Source organism: Phyllostomus discolor, chromosome 1 (assembly GCF_004126475.2).
Source record: "Phyllostomus discolor isolate MPI-MPIP mPhyDis1 chromosome 1, mPhyDis1.pri.v3, whole genome shotgun sequence".
NCBI classification, from domain to species: Eukaryota; Metazoa; Chordata; class Mammalia; order Chiroptera; family Phyllostomidae; genus Phyllostomus; species Phyllostomus discolor.
The window spans coordinates 174,607,509-174,630,880 of record NC_040903.2 but is presented as its reverse complement, the minus strand read 5'-3'; the positions used below and the strand labels follow the sequence as shown (position 1 = coordinate 174,630,880).

Below are 23,372 nucleotides of genomic sequence, written 5' to 3'. Positions count from 1 at the left end.
GCCCTATTAAAAGGCACCCCTATCTTCCTGTTCTGTTCCTTTGAAACGCCCTTCTCCCAAGGGCCACCTCGGGGAGGAGAGGGGTCAGACTGAGTGGAAGGCAATGATTCAGTGCTAAGTGGGAAGGACTTGGCCTGGTGAGTTCAGACCTCAGTCTTGCCACCCCAGGAGGGTGGCTACTGGTAATTAGTCACCTCAGGGTGGAACACCTTCCTAGGCAAGCTGGTGAACGTCCCAGAATGCCAGACCACGGGCCTTACCCACCAAAGAGCTGATAGGCCAGGTTCCATGCTAAGAAGCATCCGTCCGCCCTCTAGTACTTGTGCATCCTCTTCGGAAGACTAGCCTTGCACGCACATGCCCACCTTTCTGTTATCTTGGAAAGTCAGAACTGGGTGACAAAGCATCCTGTGAATGCAGGTCGCTGTGGAAATGGGAAAGGGAGAGGAAAACACACTCTCATTATTTTACTCATTATCTTCCTATTGGAATACTCCCCCACAGAGCATTATTTTTAAAGTTACTATGGTCTTGGGTTTGGAGAAAGAAGAGATGTGAGCGGAAATAGGCTTCCTTTGAAAGCACTTTTTCAGTTAAAAGTATTGAGTCTCTAATTTAGGCCTGGAGGCAGCTCTTGCTTTTTGAATAGGGGATCATTTTCCAAAGTACAATTTATCTGGGGATTAGACATTCAGGCACTCTTGCTGAAACCTGGGCAAACCATAGAGACACATAGAGTAATAGATAGTAACAATTATGTTTGTAGTTCCTGTTTGAATGGTCATTTTATTTATTTTATTTATTGATTTTGGAGCGAGACATTGATTTGTTGTTCCACTTATTTATAAATTCATTGGTTGATTCCCGTGTGTGCCCTGATTGGGGGTAGAATCTGCAACCTTGGCATACGGGCCAGGGTGGGGAGGGTGATGCTCTAACCAACTGAGCTACCCAGCCAGAACCTGAATGGTCATTTTGGTCTTGTGAAATGAAGCTAGTGGTCTGTATAGCATTGAAAGGAACTCTGATCTGCCAACTAGCCATTGTTTCTTTGGATAATATTATTTTTCTAGAACAGGAGACTTTAAGCATCGTTCCTCAGGGTCCTTGGGTCTGTGGAGGGAGCTCAGGGGCTGGAAATGGGGGGAAGGGGAGGCTAGATTGGTGGGGCTCCAGGCCTCCCACATCTCTCCCATCCTCAGCAGTGCTGCTTTATCTTTTCGTTTTGTTTCAGATGTTTCTAAACCAACCAATAGAGCAGATCAGTTAACTAGGCTGATTGGCCTGAGTAGAGTAGTACTTCAGCAGCAGCAGGTGCTGTGATGTCAGCCAGAGCCTTAAGCAGAAGAAATATGATGCTAAGATGAAGATTTAGGAGAATTATAAAGGAAAACATTATGGATCACATCTGAAGTTATGACCAGGGTTGATTCAGGATTGGATCAAAAAACCAAAGAGCTATACTTACATTTTTTCTTCTTTAAAATCATGCTTCTCATCCTGGTTGGTATGGCTCAGTGGATTGAGTACTGGCCTGCAGACCAGTCAGGGCACATGCCTGGGTTGCTGGCAGGGTTTCCAGTGGGGGGATGGCACGAGGGGGCAGGGAGTGAGAGGCAACCACACACTGATGTTTCTTACCCTCTTTTTCTCCCTCCCTTTCCCTCTCTCTAAAAATAAATAAAATCTTTTAAAAAACGTGAAATCATGCTTCTCATCGATTGCTCTTACGACTAGCACCTGGTGATGTTAAATATGGTTGGTGGGGCAGAGCAAGGAACAGTTTTGGCTGCTGGTCACTCAGTCCCTCAACATTATTGTCCATTCTTTAGCTTTGTTCTTAAATAAGTGGATGGATGGCTGGGTAGATAAATGGTCTCGTTTATGAGCCTGGCTATGGGCAGCCCACAAAGGGTTTGTGGTCCAGCTATGGTGACATGGGCATTGGAAAGGACTGTCGCCTCGGAAAGAGCTCTGTGATCCGCATCACAGGTGTGGTGTCCCTGAGGGCTGCTGGCTCAGACCAGTGGCTTAATGTTGGTCTGAGCAGCATACCAGACCTTTTACCATTGGATGAGCCTGTGTGTTGCATTCTTCTTTGGGCAGAAATGGTCTAAGGGCCCATCAGAAGGGAGTAGAAAGTATGTGTTTCCGGGAAAAGGCTATGTGGGATTGAGGGATATTAAAGCAGGTCAGTTCTCAAATACACGAGTCTCCAAGAACATCTATCCTGTACCTACCTTCCTCTAAGCTAATTGCTCTGAGGGAACAGGAAAATGAGATACTTCCTGATCTTGAAGGATGTCATCTCCTTCTCCTCCCCTGCCCCCAAAGAAAAACCGAGCTTATTGGGTGGTGGTGAAGAGAAGGCAGCCCGAGACAGCGCAGAATCAGCTTGTCCCTCTGCAGTGTGGTTTTCTTCAGGCCTGATTTCTAAGCTGAGCTCTTTCACATCCTTACGTGTAAAGAGGGTGACATGCACCGGGCCAGTCCCCTTTCTGACAGTGAGCCAGGGTCCATGGAACCCCAGTCCTACCTATCAGCCACCGCTCTTCCCGGATCAAAGCTGTGGCCTCTGAGCTCCGAGCAGTACACCCCAGCCTGACACCGGCTTGCAGTTCCTCTGAAACGTGGGTCCCCCTTTCCAGTCATGGCCCTCTTCCTTCCTGAGTGCTCCAGTCCCTCCCTCAGTCCAGGCTCCCCACAACGCCCCACCTTCCTTCCCCTTCTTTTCTGAGTCTTTCTCTCCTGCCTTCTCTGCTCAAATCTCTCCCAGCCATTCTTTGAACTTCTCCAGCCCTTTCGGTTGGCGGCACGCAGTTGGGCACCGAGGTATGAAATTCCCAACTCCACCCGTTTGTTTCATGTGTTCAGAACGAAATCTAATTAGTCTGCTGAATGCAGGGCCATGCCTGTTTTTCTGAGTCCAGGATAGCACTGGGCGGGCTCAGTAGGTGTCCCTAAGAACCTGCTGGCGGAGAAAGCCTGGTGAGGAGCCCGGTGGTGGGGGTGGGAGAGCGGTTTTGTGTCTGCCCGCCCGTCTTGCACGGAAGGAGACGCGCGCCCCTTCCTCAGTTTCCCCGGGGCCGCAGCCTAGTCCGACCGGCCAGGCCCAGCTGGGGAATTTGCACCGCTGGGAAGGGGAGGGGGTGGCGGGAAATGGTGCCTCGCTCGCCCCAGCGACATCAAACCCTCGTTTGGCGTGCGAGGACAATGGCTGTCTTATTTTCTCCATTCGCCGCGCACAATGCCGGATTCTCTCATTCACCCGCGGCGGTGCGAGCGAGGTAATTAGCCAGCGCCATTCAGCGCGGACACTATTGCTATGCGGGGGGGCGAGGACGCCCGCGTCGGGGGGATTAGCCGCGGGCCGGGGTGCGCAGCTGCGGCCACTTCAAAGGGGCCGGGCGGGCGGGCCGGCTGTGGGAACCCGCGCTGCCCGCCGCCCCCGCCCCGGGGCCGCCCCGCCGCCGTCGCGGTGCCGGGCCGCCGCGGAGGGGACCCGCCGGTCCTGCCCGGCCCGCCGCCGCCCGCCGCCGTCCCCGGCCGCTCGGCCCCAGCTCCCGCGGCCGCTGTCGCCCCCCATCACACTCCCACTTTCATCAGGACCTCAAGTGCTTTTTTTCTTTTGAGTCCCGGGAGTCAGAGGGCAAGGAGGGGAAGGAGCGGGAGGAGCCAGGGGGATGGGAGCTTGACACAAAGCGCTGACCTCGGAGGAGCGGAGCAGATGGTCCCACTTACTCCTGCCGCCGAGCGAGCGGCTCTCAGGGCCTCAGGCTCCGGGCCCCGACCCCGCCCGCCGTCCGAATGCCTGAACTGGGGCCCCGCGGGGGCTGCGCTCCCGCCCGCAGGCGCCTCGCCCGCCGCGCGGCCCGCTCCGCGCCTCTGCCGCGGCGGTCAGGCTGCCTGGGCCAGCCGGCCTCCCGCAGGGCGCGAGCGCCGGGCGCAGAGCCTGCCCTTTTCTGACGCTGGAGCCCTCCGTGAGGAATCTCAAGAACCTGAGGGAACAGGGGTTCCCAGCCCCGATTATGCACACGGTACACACCCGGAGCTCTGATAGGAACAGAGATTCCTGAGCACCACACCAGACCACGAGATCTGACTGTCTGGCAGTGGAATCCAGCTGCACTGCCTCGCCGCTCCCAGGGTTCTTCTGAGGTGCAGCCAGGCTTGCTGATGGGGGAGCCTAGTCCAACTCCTGTGTTTTATTGAAGTGGAGACCCAGCTGGAGGACGTAACTTACCCAATGGTAGACATTGAATTGTGTCAGGGTAGGGTGGAAGAGATGGCCCCCCACCCCGAGATTATATGACCTTTAAGGTCATCATGATTCAGGAAATAGTTTGTGAGGACTTCTTATTCACCTTATTATTTATTTGTTCTAGGTGCTGGAAAGTAGAAAAGTAAATTAGGCTCTTCTCTGCCCCTAAGGGCTAGTGGAAGGATTGACCTGTGAACAACCGACTAACACAGTCTGTAAATGCTAGGACAGAAGTAGGAGACCACACGTTCCAGGCAGGAGTTCACTCTGCCTCCTCTGGGGGATGTGGAGGATGAAGGTGCTCACAGAAAGAAGCAGAAGAGTTTGAGGCAGAGGAGACAGCAGAAGAAATACAATCATGAACGTCCATGTCATGTCCAGAGAAGGCAAACTTATGTCACACAGTCAAAGGACAGTTCCCACAGAGAGAGGACTGGCTGGCAGTTGAGGCGGAAAGATGAAGCGGGACCTAATAACCGAGACCTTAGATGTCATCCCAAGGAGAGTACCTTGATTCAAGGCAGTGGAGAACCACCGAAGATGTTTAATGAATGTAGTGGGTGTTCCGGAACATGATTATGGGTTCAAGCTGGAGAAAGGATGAAAGAGATCTACAAGGCTAGAAAGGGGAAGCTGTTACAGAAAGAGTAATAGTTAAGAGGGATAAGAACCTAAGCCAAGGCAATGGGATGGAAAAAGGAGGGTAGACTGGGTTTCGGTGACCAGTCAGCTGTTGTGGGAGAGGTAAAGGGAGAGGATGGGGCGGTGGCCCCTGGAGGCTCCCTGGTCCTGCCATGGAGTGTAGGGCCCCATCTCCCCCTAAAAGATAAAGCTTATCCTGGAGTGGTGTTGGGGTAAAGGGACTTCAGGCCCTACTCTTTTGTGGGGGTTGGTGTTGAGTCATCAGAGACTGCACAGCCATGAACAGGAGCGCAGCGCCGGATCAAGGTTCGAGAACAGGAGAGGTCCTCTGATGGGTGGAGAGGGACCTTTCTAGCCCGTGTTATCTTAGAGTCTTAATGTTGGGATGGACCTTAGATATGATTCTGTCTGTTCTGCCCCACTCCCGTTTCACAGATTGGAATTAAAGGGTCATGTAGGAGTCTGTGACAGAGGCCAGCATGACCCCAGGTTGCCTCTGCACAACCTAACGCCTACTATATTAGTCCTTACAAACCCTAATACTGTGTATGGCTCTGGAAATTTGGGGGAAGTATCTGTTTTTGTTGAGTAAACCTCATGGTCATGTGAAAGCAATTTACTTAATAGCTCCAGCCTGAGCCCCCTAACCAGAGGCCCTTCCGGGAGGTGAGGGAGATCCGGTGTCCTGACCAGAACAACGGAAGTTAAGGATGTTGTGGGCTTGGGCAGGTTTACATAAGGAAGATTGGTGACCCTGACACGGGCGGAGACAGGCAGTCTGTGGAGAGGGGCTCTGCTGGGCCTGGACATTTTCAAGTCTAAGGCAGAGAGTGATTCCCAGCCCCTGACCCTGCATCCTCGGCTGGCGCTTGGACGCAGATGTGCCTCAAAGGCTGCAACTGGGGGAGACTTTATCACTTGTCCAACTCAACTCCCCCATTTTCCAGAGAAGGAAGGAGAGGCCGGGAGAGGAGCTTTGGCTTTATCGAGATCACACATCCAGATTTGCAACAATGCGAATGACCTTGAAAGTATTATGCTAAGTGAAATGAGTCAGAGAAAGACAAATTCTATTCACTCATATGTGGAATCTAAAAATAAGCTCATAGCATCCCGGGGATGTAATGTACAGCATGGCAACTGTAGTTAATAATATTGTAGTGCAGTTTTGAAAGTTGCTAAGGGAAAAGATCTTGAAAGTTCTCGTTACAAGAAAAAAACAATTCATAACTGTGTTTATGGTGATGGATGTTGACACATTGTGGTGATTATTTTACATTCTATACAAGTGTCAAATCATTATGTTGTACCCCTGAAATGAACAAAATATGCCAATTATACCTCAACTTAAAAAATAAAAATAAATTTTAAAAAATCACACATCCAGTTATTAAAAGGACTAAATCAGTTCCCTCATTACTCCTTCCTTTTAGCAATTCACCACCTCCTCCCCCCAACTCACTTCACGGAAGCCACTAGCATCTCACAATGCTTTACCCTCCCCACCAAAAGCAGGAAAATAAATTGCTTCTTTCTTTTATAAGGCCCCAAGAGGAGTAGCCCTGTAGCTTGGACTTCCTGAATTGCCAAATTGGAAGTGCTCAGGGAAGAGTGCCCTTGGCTAATGGTCTTTGTTACTTATTCACCTGCGTTGATAGAATTTAGGAAGCGTGCCTGGCTCAGTGGTTGCTAGTGGGGTGATAACACCACCTTATCTTGGTGCTTAGCTGCCTTAGTTGCACTATGAAACCTACCCCAGGCCCTGGGGGAGTTCAATTAAAGTGAAGCCTGCTGTGTCATGGGTACCTGAATGTGAGTAGGCGTGGTGTTTATAAGGGTCTAGGGTATTGTGTGCCTCCGTGTTTCTCAGTGTGAACGTCCTTAGGTGTTATCGATGACGTTTGCGCAGCGTTTGTCTCCTCCACCTCCCAGGGCGGCTGTGGTGCAGGGAAAAAAACCACTGGATTTGGAGAGCACTCTAAGTTCAAATGCCCACCTTAACACCATTAACTAGCTTTGTGACCTTGGGCAAGTTACTTAACCTCTCTGAGCCTGAGAAGGGCTAGTAATCCCTATTACCAGAAGTATACTGATTAATCAATGGCTCCTGCAGGTTAGTGCAGACCTAAGACCCTGACCTTGGTGCTTTCGCCCTTCTGACATTCCTGCCTTCCGTCCTTCCTTCCTTCCTTTCTTGTGTGTGTGCATTTTTTTCCTATTACCATGTAGCCCCCTTATATCTCCACCCCCTCTTCTGACATTTCTTTCTTTTTAAAAAAAGATTTTATTTATGCCCTGGCTGGCGTAGCTCAGTGGATTGAGCGCGGGCTTTGAACCAGGCATCGCAGGTTCGATTCCCAGTCAGGGCACATGCCTAGGTTGCAGGCCATGATCCCCAACAACCGCACATTGATGTTTCTCTCTCTCTCTCTCTCTCTCCCCCTCCCTCCCTCCCTTCCCCTCTCTAAAAATAAATAAATAAAATCTTTTAGAGAGGGGAAGGGAGGGAGAAAGGGAGAGAAACAGCAATGTGTGAGAGAAACATTGATCGGTTTGCTTCTCTCGCGCCCCCAGTTGGGGACCTGGCTCACCACCCAGGCATGTGCCCTGACTGGGAATTCAACTGGGGACCTTTTGGTTGGCAGGCCGGAGCTTAAGCCACTGAGCCACACCAGCCAGGGCTCTTCTGACATTTCTTAAGAGCTTGAGTGGAAACACTAAGGACAGGGCTTGTGAGATGGAAAGAATTCGCTCTCGGGGTGCTGTAACATCCCGCCCAACACACTAGCGGTCAGTCACTATCCGTCGAATGAGGGCTTGGAGCCGACTCAGTGAGTCTGCTGTGTAAATAGGAGAGAGGGCCACATTTCCCAAACCGAAAACCACGACACATCTTCTCACTCTTTGTCTGATACCTGGGATGAAAACAAATATTTTGAAATGGTTACTGCTTTTGCAAACCTGTCAGTGGGGTGGGTAGGGCAGTCACATGGGGTAGGTGGGCTTCTCTCTGTTTCCTGTTCCCGGAATGGGCAAGAGGCCACCACTGAAAGCAGTGGGGCGCACACCCACCCAGTGGCACATCCAATCCGTGGCTTAAGCAGGCTGGCAGGCCCACGTCCCTCAGGCAGACGCCCCCGAGCACACTTTATACACTGCGCTGCAGACTGGAGGCTGCAGGGGGAGGAGCTCATGGCTTGATCTGGAGGAAGAACCGGAGCCTCCCAATTATGGGCTGAGTAATTAAAAGTAGGGCTTTGAGAGGTTTTATTTTCCCTGGGTTGTAAAAGCCCAACCCAGGGACTGCAGAGAGCCCCAGATTGCCTCCCCTGCAGCCCTGCATCGGGCCTTATAGTCCATTGGAATCAAAGATCAGGCCATAAAGGTTCGAGGCTCCCCAGTTCTGCCATGGGCCAACAGCTGGATACAGGGACTTTCCCAAGCCAAGGCCAGCTCCCCCACCACTGCCTCCCACCTCTCCCCCATCCAGGCCCCCATTTGTCAGAGGTGGCTGCTGGGAGGGAGGGGAGAGACATGGATTTATGGCTGCTGACTTGAAAGACAAAGTTGTCTTTTGTGTTAGAATTGGGGCGGTGGGGGGAGTGGTGAGCTGGTGGTGGAGTGGGAGGGTGGCAGGGAGGGGCTGGGGTTCAGGAGCCCAAGGCAGGGGGTGAGGGGCTTGAGGAGACAGACAAAGGCATCCAGAGGCTTCTCAGAGCAGGGTCACCCGGCAAAGGCCCAGATGAATCAATCACCCACACCCCCCCACCCGGGGAAGCTAAGCAGGGCCTCTGAGCCATCAAAGCCCTCTGGGGCCGTTTCTAAGTGCTAGACACTGTCTGCCCAGATCCATGTAACACCCAAACCCTACACACACCCCTCCCTTCCTCCTCAAAACACACTCTGGACTCAGAACCTGGATTCAGCTCTCAGACTCCCCTCCGGAAGCCCAGGGAAGTAAATGTGGGTCTTTTCAGTTCACACAGCTCAAAAACCTATAGCCAGTCAGTATGGGGGTTCTTCCCTTACAGATCCAAGGGCAAGGTGAGGACCAGGTGATGGGAGAGAGACAGAGTGTTGGAGAGGGTGACCCTGGGCTGGAGAACCCTGAGAACAAGGCCAATACCCCTCTAGGGACTATGGGCAAGTCGCCAGCCTCCCCGGGACTCAGGGTTTTCTGCCCTTGCTTCCCTCTTTCCCACAGACAGTTAGGAAGAGGACATTTACAAGTGACTTGAGGAGTTTAAGGATCATGTGAGGTGCGCCTTAGCTGGCCTCCTTGCCCTCCGAGGGCCACTCTGCCCCAGCCACAGCCCACCAGTGGCTCTGCCTGGTGGGTCTGGGTGGAGGCCAGAGTCGTCACCGGGTGCCTGAGTTCAGCAGGTGCTTTAACTACACCTCAGAGAGCCACATCCATCCCCTGGAATGAGCCTGGCCTATAAAGGCATGAGTTTATGGGCTTCATAAACATTTTACTAGAGAAATCAAGGCCTCAATTACCCAATGGCCCCTTCCCACTGACAGCTCGGTGTACCGGGGCCTCTGTGAAGCCCCCAGGCAGAAGTGCAATAGAAGAAGCCCCGCTCTGGTTTGTACCCAGCTGCCCCCAGCCCCCCACCGACCCCCTCAGCATTCAGATCTCGCAGATCCTAACTTGACTCACATCTCCAGAGAGCGGAAGGCTCTACCAGTAACTGTGTGAGCCTCAGCCTTTCTCAGGGGAGATGGATGCCCCCTTGGAGAAGGCAGCTGCTACCCCCTTACCACCCCCTCCAACCCCCAGCTCTACCCTTTCATAACCTCTTGGCTCCCTTTTCACTCGAGATCCTACCATTTTCTCTCACCAGTAGCCAGCAAGTAGTTGCTGCTTGCCGAGGACTGTGCTGAGCACTTTGCAGATACAGCTCATTGAACCTTCCCGGTGCCGCAGCTCTGGCGCCATGGCCTGTTGTTCTCCCTGCTTTGTGGAAGTGAGAGAAGAGAGGTCTGGGAGGCTGAGTGGCCCACAGTCACACAGCTGACAGTGGTGGTGTTGAGTTTGAGCCCCGTTCAGCGTGATTCCAGGGCCTGCACTGTTAACCTCTCCCTGCGACACTACTTCAAAGAGCTCTTGGCAGGCGTTTCCCCGCTAGCAGCAGAATCCTTGCCCCACAAGCCCCTCTCTGCCCTGCAGGGGACAGCCCTGGGATGCTGATCGGCTGCGGGCCTCATCCGAGGTCTCTGTGTCAGACATTGGGCGTCAGTCGTGTGGAGGCAGCTGTCAGGGCGAGGCCAGGCTGGTGAGGAAGATGGGGAGGAGGGGGCAGCTCTGGGGGGGCGGTGGCAAGAGAGAAGGCAGCTGGGGCCTGAGCCTGGCCTGGGGCCTGAGCCTGGCCTGGGTCCTGGACCAGCATTGCCCAGCAGGGCTTTCTGTGATGATGGGAAGGTGCTGCTGGTGCCGTCCCACAGCGTGGCCGGTAGCCACCTGTGGCTGTTGAGCACTTGAAATGTGGCTAGTGAGTCAGAGAGATGGAATTTTTTAAATTTTACCTAACTTTAATTCAAATGGCCACCTGTGGCTAGTGGCTACCACGTAGGACAGCACTAAGGGATGCCCACCGCTGCTGGTGGCTGACAACTGCTCAGAGTTCTCTGGTGGGCACGGCCCTGTGGGCACCTCCCCACGGGGCTCCTGCCATGTGCAGGGGCCACGTTCGTCATAAGGGGCCGTGCCTGCTCGGAGCCGGGCTGGCGGCCGGGGCATCTGCACGTCATTTTGCATCACAAGCGGCTGAAAAGGGTGTTTTACCTCAGGAGGTGCTTCTCAGGGAGCAGCCCAGACCTCGAGTGTTTGAAGGGCTCTCGTGTGAAGAACAGAGCTGTCCGTGTCTCGGAGAGCAGTACCGTGTGGTGCAAATGGAGTGTGAGCCACCGCAGGGCATTTCACATTTCCTGATAGTCGCAGTTACAAAAAAATGTTTAAAAAGAAACAGATGAAGTCCATTTTAATAGTAAATTTTATTTGACTTAATATATGCAAAGTATTATCCATTTGTAATCATTATTTGTAATTACTAATAATATTTTTATAAATTTAGGGCTGTCTTTAAAATTTTAAATATTATTTCAACTTAAAGTCAACATTTTAATTGTTTATTATTATCAACTTAAATCATGCACTGTCTTATTCTGGTAAAAACACACAAGAGCAGAACATGTACTGCCCTGACCGTGCTTGAGCGTCCCCCCGTTCTGTGGCATCAGCCCATTCGCGTGGTTGTGAAAACCGTCCCTGCCCTTGTCCCCGGGACACCGAGTCACCACCCCCCCAGCCCCTGGCGGCAGCCTTCTCTGTTCTGTCTCTGTGAGCCTGGCGGTCCTGGGTACCTCGTACAAGTGGAGTCGCACAGTGTGTGTCTTTTGATTCTCCAGGTATAAACCAAGAAGCAGGATTGCAGGGTTATGTGTAATTCTATTTATTTGTTTTGAGGACCCACCATCCTGTTTTCCACGGCGGCTGTAGCATTTTACATTCCCACCGACCATACACAGGGGTGTGAGTTTCTCTACGTGCTTATCTTCTGTTGTTTCTGGTTTTCCTTTTTTTTTTTTTTTTAATAGTAGCCATCCTAATGGGAATGAGGTAGCATCTCATTATGATTTTGATGTGCTTTCCCCTAATATTTAGTGTCTTTTTATTTATGCACAGTCTTTGACATCCAGGGTATATTTTATCCTGACAGCCATCGCAGGTTGGACTGCCACATTTTAGGGGCTTCACAGCTGGCTGCTACTATGCTGGAAAATGTGATTCTGGAGGGGAAGTTGGAGCAGTGGGTAGAAGCATGTGGGCTTCAGACACGTCCCTGGTGTGTGGAGAAACGTATGATGACCCAAGCTGCCTGAGAAGGGGCTGAGCACCCAGGAGGCTGCGTGTCCTTGGTCCTTGGCAGGAATGGGCACCAGGAGGGGCTGGCCTTGGTGACCTGGGAAGAGCGTGGAGCTCGTGGTTCTTCCTCTCAAGTGACTGTGAGTGCAGACAGTCTGTGCCTCGGACCCCCAGTGGCACGGCTTTTGCAAAGGCTGTTTTGAACTCTGCGTCCCAACACACCCATTGATCTTTTTGTCATCACACACCGGATAAGAGTCTGGCTGTAGCCACAGGGTGGGAGGCTGGGCTCAGGGGAGCTGCCAGCTTCCTTCCCAGCGCTCTGCCTCGACCCTTCGCTGCCCCTCAGCGTCCCCCTGGAGCCTGTCTAATCAGATCCAGGCCTGACCTCGCCAGAGGTCCTGCACCAGGAAGAAAGCCTCCCTCCCCTCCCCGAGCCACTCTAGATCTCACTCTAGGAGACCCCTCCCCTCTCGGTGATTTATAGGGGTGTCCAGGAGTCCTTTCCTGCCTGTTTCTGTTCTCTCCTAGCTAGCTCGGTGGATTGCTGGGCTCACTCTCTGCCCTTGTCTTTCCCTATGGCCTGGCTCTACCCAAGGTCAAGGTAGAGAGGGGCTAGGAGATTCCTTCCCAGATTGCTTGGGGACGAAGGTGTTTCTTCTTTTTCCACAACTGCTCCCTAAGCAGGCCTTTGTTTACCCGGTCGCTCACTCCAGCCCTTACACTGGAAGGGCCTTCCAGCCACTGACCTAAATTACTTCCTCTCATCACCCAGCTCAAGTGAGGGACCAAAGACTGTCCCTACCTGACCGAGGTGTTAGCAGGAGCATAAAGCATCGACAGCCACAGCACCGCCTTCATGTCCACCAGCCACTGACAAAATACCACCAACACCGGCCACAGCTAGTGTCTGTAACCTGTGCACACCATTATCAACCCCACCGTGGCCTCCAGGATGACTTGTTCGGGGCTCAGGGTGCTCAGGGGACTGACCCTCAGCCCCGCATCCCCACACTTGCCCAAGGGCCCTCTGCCCTGAGAGATGCGGTGAGGCACAGCCCCCCGGGGAGACGGAGATGGGGAGGCGCCCCACCCCAGGCTCTGTGTCCTGCTAGCACAAGCCAGAGCAGAAGCAGATTTGTAAACCAAGCATGCCCCACTCTGAAAGACTGGAGAAGGCCTAAATGGCCCCCCAAAACTGTCCCCTGACTTCCTAAAGAAAAAAGTGCTGTGACCTGTGAATTAGGAGTGAGTGGAAGACTCCAAGAAACCCCAGCCACGTGTGGACAAAGGCCCGTTCGTGAACGCAGCAGGAGTTGCAGCTGGAAGGCCCCGAAGAGCGCCTGCCGGCTCGCCTCTTCATTCACAGATGAGAGGACGGGCCCTCGGACACAGCCATCCCCAGGACACCCAAGGGACGTGCAGGGCAGATCAGAGGGGTGGGCGGGCTGTGAGGATGGGGAGGGAAGGAGCCTCTGATACAGAGGACTACATCTCCCTATCGTGCCCACCTTCTCTGGACCACATCTGTGTAACCAGCTGGGCTGTTTACACAGTGATGGGACTGAAGAACCATCTCCGGGGCTCTTAATCCTCCCTGCAACTTCCAGCACGGTCCTCCTCCCAGCACAACCAGTGAGAAGACTCCAGTCCAACCTGCAGTTCCCTCTGGACTTACCTGCCCTTGGAGAGTGGACAGCTTGCTGGAGAATGAAAGGACATCCCAGTAGAGGGCCTAGGACATGGGAATTCTGATTCCGGTCTGGCAGAGCCACCAGCTGGGCCTGGGCCTCAGGTCGCCCTTCATAAAATGAAGGGGTTGGCTTTAGATGAGTGGTTTTCAAGCACTTTTAAAGGCAAAGCTACCCTTCAAATGAAATGTTTGGCAGAACTGCAGCTGAGTAACGCAGACAGAGAGGCACAGCAGGGCGCTGCTGTCTGATGGGAGGGAAGCGTGGGGCCCTGAGCAGGGAGGGGCTCCTCCGCACCCAAGGGCCCCAGGGGACCCTGGGGAGTCCTGCTGTGCCTGTGAGGAGGCGCAGACTGGCTCCGCAGCTACCGCCTGCCTGCTCCCGTCGAGCATTCCTCCCCAGTGTCGCATTTAATCCGTGCTGCTGCTGTTGTTTCATTTGGGGGGAGAAGGAGGAGCTGAGTGGTAGAGGCCAGACTTTCTCCATCCCCAGCGCCCCCCACTTCTCAGTAAGGAAGCAGCCACATCCCTTGTATCTCTCCTCAGGCCTGTTCCTGGCTCCAGGTGCCTCCAGGGACCCCAGAACAGGGGCTAGAAACACAAAAGGATTCAGTTCCTTAATGAGAAGGCATCTGCAGTCAGCAGAGCCATTAGTCCCCGCCCCTGGACCCTGGGGGTCTGTGAGCTCCTCTCCAGCTGGAGTGAGGAGGGGCAGGCAGCTCCCCAGCTCCTGAATGGGCAGGGCCCAGTGGGCAGAGACCTCCCCACCCCCCACCCAGGAACCTGGGTGCCCTCTCTGCTCAGCAGGCCCACTTTCAGCCATGCCCTGGAGGTTGAGAGGCACAGCGGCCTGGAGGCCACAGAGGGGCCCCAGCAGTGCCTCAGCCCCCACCCCCAAGTCCCTGGGCTGACCTGCAGGCCCTTGGCCAAACAGCCTATGGCCTGAGACAGGGCAGGCTGACCTCCCCGGGGCTCCCAGGGGAATCCTCGAGCAAGCCTGATGGAGACACCAGCTGGGGCACTTGCCCCCACCTCCTACTCTGAGAGCCCCAAGGTGCTGTTTGTAAGGACCATACCTACAAGGGGACACATGTGATTGATTACCAGAATCACACACCAGTCACAGGAGCTGGGGGATACAGACCCCCATTCACATCCAGCTGTGACACTCAGACCACGCACACAGGGACAGCCACATCCTCCTGCCAGACACGGCCCCACACTCATGTGCAAGGAGGCGCTCACACCCATCAGCCGGTTCCCTGGAGGCCCTGAAAGAAGAGGAGGCAGGGCAGGGAATTTTTATGCATGTTTATATTTAATGAACCACATGCAAATGAGATGGAGAACATGCCACAAAAGAATCAGTCCCCAGAGGCTCTGGGAAGAAGGGCACAAAGGCTCCGCCTTTCGGGGCTGCCTTGGAGTCCAGAACAAGCTTGCGGATTGAGGGGGTCTGAGACAGGGCGTGCCCACCCATGCCAGGGAGCTGGGAGCAGGAGCCAGAACCAGCGCCAGCACCCCGGCTGCAGTGGGGGGAGGGGCCCTGGGAGGGGACGACTGTCCCAGTTGATGGAGTGCCGGAGGGGAGGTGCTGCCTGCCTGGACAGATGGTGAGCTGCCTTCCCGCACTTGAAGCAAAGTGGATTTTAATGAAATCACAGCCCTGGTGCTGAAGCTGGGAACCCGAGAGGGAGGGGCCCTTTCCCCAGGCTTTACAGGGTGAGATTTGGGGATGGGAGGGAACGAGGGTGGGAGGGAACACTTAACCAGCCTAAAATGGGGTGGGGGTATGCCACAGCCCCCACTGCACCGGCCTTTGCAGACCAGTCTTCAAGCATTCAGATTCCCAAAAGGTGGGGAAGGGGCCCCTGAATATATATGATGCATTGAAATGTAGATTGGTAGGTCTGACAGTCTTCTGTCACCTTGGGTGGAAATACCACCCCCTTGGGGTACCTCTAAAAGCCGCAGAAGAACAGGGGGTGGGGGGTGGTGAGGAAGGGCGGAGAAGGCTGCTGGGTGCTGGGCAGCACCCGGACTACCTGCTTCCCTCTCTGGGCCACGTTTCCTATTCCGTAAAACATGCAGCAGAACACGGAGGCCTTGCCGAGGGGGAATTTATAAAAGTACATTAGGAAGCAGTGGATAAAGTAGGCAGCAGAACTCAGAAGCAGGGCTTTCTCTGGCTAGCCTTTGTGGGTCAGCAGCCCAAGATTTCCCAGTTAGAGGTTCGTCATCCAAGAATTTATCCAGATCTTTCTCTAACTGTGCCAGCCCAGCCTGTACAACCCCTTGGGGGGAAACGTTTCCCACGATGGGAGGCTGGATAAGTGCCGACGCGTCCCGGGCTGATGCCGTGCGTCTGCCAGTGCTAGGACCACCCCCGCCCCCGGTGGGATGAGCTCCTGGGTCCCAGGGCACTAGCCTGTGAGCCCCCGCCCCTGCCCTCTGCTCCTCGGCAGGGCGCCTCTCCCACACGCGCCTCCCTGTCTCCCACCAGCCATGTCGGACTTCCACGTGCATCCCCAGGCCGTCTCGGGGGAGGAGGGCGGCGTGGCCCGCTTCCAGTGCCAGATCCATGGCCTCCCCAAGCCCCTGATCATGTGGGAGAAGAACAGAGTCCCCATCGATACGGACAACGAGAGGTGAGCCCCGTGTGGGAACGCTGGAGGGAGGACGGCAAGGCGGGCCCAGGTCTGGGCCTCGAGGAAGGACCGCCCGCCTGCCCCGGCGTGGGGCTTCTGCAGCTGTGTTGAGCCTGAGTGTCCGCATGGCTCGTGGGGCCCGGATTTGATGCTCATGGACATATCCATAAGGGGGACCGTGTGTGACTGTTGTCGAGACGGGAATTATGGGCGTGTCCACCTGCAAGGGTCCAAGTGTGTCTGCAATGATGACGGTGACATGGAACAGCGCCTGGTGCCTGGTGTGCCTGTGATGCGCAGTGTTCCTGTGGCCGACGGTGCCAGTGTCTGTGCTGGTGGTCAGCTGTGCCCCCCTCCTCAACAGGTACACACTGCTGCCCAAGGGCGTCCTGCAGATCACGGGACTTCGAGCAGAGGACAGTGGCGTCTTCCATTGTGTGGCCTCGAACATTGCCAGTGTCCGTGTCAGCCACGGGGCCAGGCTCACTGTGTCAGGTGAGGGTCCTTCGCCCTGCCTAGTCCCTCTCCTGACCAGCCTCCTGAATTCTCCCCACCCTCAGATCAGTCCCCCTTCAGCTCACCCCGGAGACTGGTCAGCCGAGGGCAGACAGGGTACCTGTCTGTCCCTGTGGGCTCCTGGCAGTGAGGGTTCAGGAGTCCAAGGTCTGCACCCTGGCTCGGTTCCACCTGGGGAAGCCCAGCCCCCTGCTGACGCTGGAGGCTGTGGGGACAGGAGCAGAGAGACGGGTGTGAGCGACGTCCCGGGGCCCCTGGCATCACCCCTGCGCCTGTAGGACCCGGCTTCTGGGCTGGAGCTTGTTCTCCGCCGCCACATCCCGTGTTGTAGGTGGGGGAGGAGCTAGGAAGGGTCCCAGCTGAAGTGAAGAAATGTGGCATCTTCACCCCAGGCTCGGGCTCCGGGGCCTACAAGGAGCCTATGATCCTCGTGGGGCCTGAGAACCTCACCCTGACCGTGCACCAGACCGCGGTGCTGGAGTGTGTCGCCACGGGCAACCCGCGCCCCATTGTGTCCTGGAGCCGCCTGGGTGAGCCTCGTCCCAGAGCCCCTGCCTCTCCCACTGCGGTCCCACCCCCTGGGAGGGCCAGTCTCATCACCCAGCTCTGGGGGACTGTGAATCCTGTTTGTTCTCCGCGGGGGTCTTGTCTCTGCAAGGCCTGGGGGAGGGCGGGGGGGGGGGGGGGTGGTTAGTTCCCTCTCCTTGGCAGTACCAGGGAGGTCTGCTGGAGGTCCGCCTGCTCACTGCATTCTCCCTCCCCCTGCCCGGATGGCTTAGCTCCCCGGGTTACCTCTTTCTCGTCCAGCCTCAGCACTGGGCACCCCCACCCTGCCCAGAAACCCTCTGCAGCGCTCAGCACTGTGGTCTCTTCTCCTTCTTGCTCACCTCTGCCCTCTGCGCCCTGGCCATATACCCCAGCTCTGTGATCCCAGACCCCTCAAAATATCGGCCGGTTGTCACACCCTTACTCTGGGCTCCCTGGTCTCTAGCCTGGCCCCCGAAATCCCAGGCCTAAATCCCTAGGCAGCTGAAGGAGAGAAATGAAAGGATGCAGATGGGCCCACATTGTCTAAGCAGAAAGGTCACGGGGGAAGCAGAGTCTGGAGGGGCAGGGTGGGGTGGGCATTCACAGGGAGACTGCGCCACATTGTAGCAGCTGAGTGATTGGGGAAGGAGGGGGCAGCAGGCAGGATAATGGAGTAGATTTCACCACTTCAGGGACTGAATGGGGAGCTGTCTCCTTGCATTCTGACTGTGCTAATCTGATCCTGGGGTGGGGGGAGGGCCTGGTCCCTGGGAGAGACTGGAAATAGTGGCCTCACCATTAGGAGGAGCCCATGGGCCCTGCAAGGGCCATCTGGCCCAACATCTCCCAAAGCGTGCTCTGCAGAGGGAAAGAATAGCTTGGTAGTCTAACAAGTTTAGGGAACAGAGTTAACCAGGTCCTTCTGCCGCAGGACTCTCCGAGCCTTTGTAGTAATGGGCATTGCGACAGGCCAGGAGCAGAATGGATGTTTGACCACCGACCTCTTTTCAAGAGGGACGAGTCAGGCTGGGAAAGGCCTAGTTAATCAACCCCCTTAATTCCCTGGTTGGGCAACTGGAGGGAGGGACTTGAAGGCCACCACTGTGTCAGTGAGAATGCCAGAATTAGGAGCCAGGTCCCCACCGCTGGGGTTCGTGTGCGGCTCCCGCTGCCTCCGAGGTGCCGCCACGTGATGCCGAGGAGGGAAGGCTCTGAGTCGCAGACTGGGGCCCCTGGACGGTTGGCGGGCCTGCTCGCAGCCTGGAGCGTCCCCCCGCCATACTGCCGCCTCTTCCGCACCGTCTCCTGGACCCCCCCCTCATCTCCAGCCCCCTTCCTCCCCAGATGGCCGCCCCATCGGGGTGGAGGGCATCCAGGTGCTGGGCACAGGGAACCTCATCATCTCAGACGTGACCGTCCAGCACTCGGGCGTCTACGTCTGCGCGGCCAACAGGCCCGGCACCCGGGTGAGAAGAACGGCACAGGGCCGGCTGGTGGTGCAAGGTACCTGCCCCCCCACCCCCGGGCGAGGGGGCACCGGGCTCCCACGCAGCCCCTCCTCCTGCCCTGTTCCTTGGCCCATCAACACCCCTGGCCCAAGCCCAGGACCCTGGACTCACTCAGTTTCCCACCCAGTCCCCGTTCCTCCCGGCCCCAGGCCAGGCCGCAGGGACAGCTCTCCCCTCCCCCTCAGGAACGCGTGTGGGGGCTGGCCATGGGCCCCCATGTGCCCCCCCAGCTGCCAGCACACCCTCCCCAGTCACCCCCACTTTATAACCTCAGCTGGTTTCCCCCCTGTGTCACTCACATGTGTCCCTTGCACCACGTGCTGTTTTCATTCACATGTGCGGCACTTCCACACTTCCACACCTGCCTGTGTGCTCTCAGCGTGTCTGTCATTTTCACACGCACACCCCAGCTCCCACCTCACACACACAGCTGGGCTCCACTCCCACTGCAGCGCCTCTGCAGCTGACCGGGCCGTTGCATCCACCCTCCTGCCCTGAGGCTCGACCGGACCGGGCTGCGACTCCCTTTCCCAGGGCTTGCCTGCACTCGTGCCCTCCTGCAGAGCTGGGGAAGGGGTGGCAGGAGGGTGCTAGGGACTTAAATGCCCGTTTGTTTAGCATTCCATGTGCCGTTAATCTGTCCAAATGAAAGTGATGGAGCATTTCATTTCTCGGGTGCTAATGGAGGCTCCGGGCCTGGGATTGGAGGAGAGCGGGATTGAATGCAGGGGCGGGGGTGGGCTGGCACTGCGGGCTCATCCATCTCCCCTTCATTACAGCCTTGGAGGTGCAGCCGAACCTATTAGCACATTTATTTATTTAACAATTTCCTGAACAGGGAGCTCAGCTTGATTGCTTTCGGATACAAATGTCAGTCTTTTAAACAGTCATTAAAATGGAGTCCTCTCTGGGGTCTGCCTCGGGTGGAGGGAAGAGGGGCCTGCCCCCATCTCGTAGCCTGGGGCCCACTTGGAGGACCCTCCAAGGAGAGTGTGTTGGGAGCCCACCCTGTCCCCCTGTCCCCTTTCCTCACCCCTGCACTCACAGCTGTCTCACCCCACCTCCCCTGACCCTCACTGCCCCACCTGCCTCGCTGTGCCCCCCGTCCAGCCCCAGCAGAGTTTGTCCAGCACCCCCAGTCCATCTCCAGGCCAGCTGGGACCACCGCCATGTTCACGTGCCAAGCGCAGGGCGAGCCGCCCCCTCACGTCACGTGGCTGAAGAATGGACAGGTGCTGGGGCCCGGAGGCCACGTCAGGCTCAAGAATAACAACAGGCACGCGTGTGTGTGTGTGTGTGTGTGTGTGTGCGCGCGCGCTGTGCGCTGGGGTTGGGCACCGAGCCGGGAGTTGGAATCTTGGGTTCAAGTCTCAGGCCTGCCGCTGACCTGCTGGGAGACCCCAGGCGCGTCGTTTGCTTTCCGGAGGGGCTCGGTTTCCTCACCTCTCAAATGGGGGGTTCGGCCACCAGCAGGGGGCCTCTGGAAGGGGGCTGGGGCCTGAGGCTCTCCTTCCCCCTGCAGCACCCTGACCATTTCTGGAATCGGCCCCGAAGATGAGGCCATCTACCAGTGTGTGGCCGAGAACAGTGCTGGCTCCTCACAGGCCAGTGCGAGGCTGACCGTACTGTGGGCGGAGGGGCTGCCCGGGCCCCCGATCAACGTGCGAGCGGTCTCCGTGTCATCCACTGAGGTCCGAGTGTCCTGGAGTGAGCCCCTGGCCAACACCAAGGAGATCATCGGCTACGTCCTGCACATCCGGAAGGCTGCTGGTGCGCGGGGACCGCGGGGGGCCAGGCGGGCTCGGCAGCCCCTTCCCTTACCCACTGCTTCTCGTCCCCTTCCATCTGCGCGTCCTGACCCAACACCTTCCATTCTCTCTCCCCCTGCACCCTGGCCACCCTCCTTTCACTGGTGCTGGGAGGCCTCCTGCTGCCCCTCACACTGCCCTTTGCCTCCCCAGACCCACCAGAGCTGGAGTATCAGGAAGCAGTCAGCAAGAGCACCTTTCAGCACCTGGTGAGCGACCTGGAGCCCTCCACAGCCTACAGCTTCTACATCAAGGCCTATACGCCTCGGGGGGCCAGCTCGGCCTCGCCCCCCACGCTGGTCAGCACCCCAGGTGAAGGTGAGGCCTGGTTGTCTGTGCATACCAATCTGCAGACACCGGGGTATTAGAGCAGAACCACGTGTGTGCTTGTTCAGGTCGTGTACCGCATAGGCCCAGTGGGGCTGGTTCTGTCTTTTCTAATTCATGTGAAGCTGCTGTTTGGGCAAGCTAGGGTCAGAAGCCAGAGAGCTGTCGAGCTCATGGGGGGTGTGGGTCATGGGTGGAAGGTGGAAGAAGTCCTCATGTCTTGGCCTCCTTCTCTGCCCACAGCGCCCGCCCCTCCTGCGCTGTCAGTGCGAGTCCTGGGCGGCTCCACCCTGCAGCTGCTGTGGGAGCCCTGGCCCCGGCTAGCCCAGCATGAGGGCGGCTTCAAGCTGTTTTACCGCCCAGCCAGCAAGGCCTCCTTCACTGGCCCCATCCTGCTGCCTGGGACTGTCTCCTCCTACAACCTCAGCCAGCTCGGTGAGGCAGACACAGCCTGGGCCTGGGGAGCCCGGCAGGGGTGCGTGCCTCGGGCCAGGAGGTGGGGCGCAGGAGTCACCTCTGTTTTCCTGCTCGGATAGAGCCACCGCCGGTGGGGGGCTGGCCACTCAGCAGCGCTCCCTGCTTTTCCCACAGACCCCTCTGTGGTGTACGAGGTGAAGCTGCTCGCCTACAACCAGCACGGTGATGGCAACGCCACGGTCCGCTTTGTGTCTTTGAGAGGAGTTTCTGAGAGGACAGGTGAGGGTTGGGGGTGGGATGTGGGGTCATTGGCACTCAGGAAGGGAGGCCAGGGCTGAGGGAAGAAGGGAGCAGGGACCCAGGGAAGTTAAGAGGGTGGAAGAGTGCATGCAGCCCCTGAGAACATAGGCTTAGATTTGAGCTCGAAGTTTGGCTGTGCAGCATGCCAGCTGTGTGACATCGGGCAAGTTACTTAACCTCTCTGAGCCCCAGTTTTCTCCTCTATAAAAGAAGGATAATAATAACTACTCTATAAAAGCCATGCCGAGGATGTATAGTGTTATTCCCAGTATCTGGCACATAGTGCTCAATAACTGGTGACAAGAACTGAAAATTTGGGCTGGGGTCCCGTGGGCAAGGGCAGAGATCAGTGGACATGGCAGTGGAAGTGGGGGTAAGAAGCCCCAGAGACTGGGTATCTGGGGCTGCTCCAGAACCAGCAGAACCACAGCCCACAACCCACTCCCCCCCCCCCCCCCCCCCTGCAAACAGCCCTGAGCCCACCATGTGACTGCCGGAAGGAGGAAGCCACCAACCAGATGTCCACCACAGGCATCGTCATCGGCATCCACATCGGGGTCACCTGCATCATCTTCTGTGTCCTCTTCCTCCTGTTTGGCCAAAGGGGCAGGTGGGTGCTGGGCCTGGGAGAGGGGCTACACTGACCTGGGGTGGGGCGGCCTGGAGCAGGAGGAGCTTTGGGGGGAGAGGTGAGTTCGGGCTCACTGTCTCTGTCCTTCTGTCCTCCCCACTCCACATCCCTCCCCTAACTCCTGGCTCACCCCTTAGGGTCCTCTTGTGTAAGGACGTAGAAAACCAGCTGTCCCCTCCTCAGGGCCCCCGGGGCCAGAGAGACCCCGGTGTCCTGGCACTGAATGGGGCCAGACTAGGAGATCGAGGCCACCTGAGCCAAGACGAGAAACGAGTGGACATGAAGGAACTGGAGCAGCTGTTCCCCCCGGGTGGGGCCGCAGGCCAACCCGACCCCAGCCCCAGCCCCAGCCCCAGCCCCACGGTGAGTGTCCCTACCTCCCGGGAGGCTCTGACCACCTCCCGATCCTGCCCTCTCTTTACCTTGGCCATTGGCCTTCACCCAACTCCAGGTCTTCTCCAGACACGAAACAAGACCCTAAGCCCTGAGTGGGGCTGGACCCAGAGCCTGAGCCTCTGGGCAGAGGGCTTGGGGGCCCCTGGCCCTCATGTTGATGCCTGTGTGTCTGGCCCGTTTTCCAGCAGGATCTGGTGGGCCCCGCCCTGTGCGAGGAGACCCAGCTCTCCACGCTGCCCCTGCAGGGGTTCGGCCTCCGGGAGGAGAGGACTTCGGAGGCCAAGGCCCCCCGCGTGGGCCCCGAAGCAGCGCCCCCACCCCAGGACCAAGGCTCCGGCCTCCTCAGTGAAGGACACGCTGCCCCGACTCGCTCGGCACCAGCTACTGCCCAGGCTACTGCCCAGTCCGCTCTCTCGGGGCAGTAGCCAGTGTCTCACCCGCTCTGGAGGGGGAGACCCCCCTCATTCTCAGGTCAAAGGCAAGACTTTCCTGTCATGTGGGACGCGGGTGGGGGCTTCCCAGCGTTTCTGACTGCCCCGCACGTCGTTGGGACCTAAAGAAGCCTCAGCAGGGAGCTCTCCCCCCCCCCCCCCCGCCCCGCCCCCGCCCCACCCCCGGCACCTGGAGGGGTCGCTGCAGGAGTCCCTCCTTGGGCTAGTGCCCCCTCACCTCTGCCTGGTGCCCACATGACTTGGAACTGAACTGATGTTTTCTTTAAAAAAACTTAAAATGGAAAAAAAGAGAGAGGAAGGTGAATCAGACTCCAAAAACATGCCCCTGCTGTGGCGGGCCCCGACACTGTCACCCCCACTGACCTTGTTTTCTCAGGATG

The 23,372-nt window shown here is 56.7% G+C and overlaps 1 protein-coding gene across 3 annotated transcripts in view; it reads left to right on the top strand.

Moving 5' to 3' along the window:
* IGDCC3 (immunoglobulin superfamily DCC subclass member 3) overlaps positions 1 to 23,116 on the top strand; it is a 38,861-nt gene extending 15,745 nt beyond the window's left edge. Inside the window, exons 3-14 of one of the 3 annotated variants that reach the window (XM_036009265.1) lie at positions 15,965 to 16,109; positions 16,474 to 16,604; positions 17,018 to 17,155; positions 18,498 to 18,656; positions 19,772 to 19,937; positions 20,184 to 20,431; positions 20,623 to 20,787; positions 21,040 to 21,231; positions 21,388 to 21,492; positions 21,985 to 22,123; positions 22,282 to 22,507; positions 22,729 to 23,116. In XM_036009265.1, coding sequence (XP_035865158.1) covers positions 15,965 to 16,109; positions 16,474 to 16,604; positions 17,018 to 17,155; positions 18,498 to 18,656; positions 19,772 to 19,937; positions 20,184 to 20,431; positions 20,623 to 20,787; positions 21,040 to 21,231; positions 21,388 to 21,492; positions 21,985 to 22,123; positions 22,282 to 22,507; positions 22,729 to 22,965 — 2,051 coding nt within the window. In that variant the 3' untranslated portion in view covers positions 22,966 to 23,116. Of the gene's footprint in view, positions 1 to 15,964; positions 16,110 to 16,473; positions 16,605 to 17,017; positions 17,156 to 18,497; positions 18,657 to 19,771; positions 19,938 to 20,183; positions 20,432 to 20,622; positions 20,788 to 21,039; positions 21,232 to 21,387; positions 21,493 to 21,984; positions 22,124 to 22,281; positions 22,508 to 22,725 lie in introns of all 3 variants that reach the window. The other 2 variants (XM_028506355.2, XM_036009269.1) reach the window with 2 other exon arrangements.
* Positions 23,117 to 23,372: the final 256 nt, after the last annotated feature.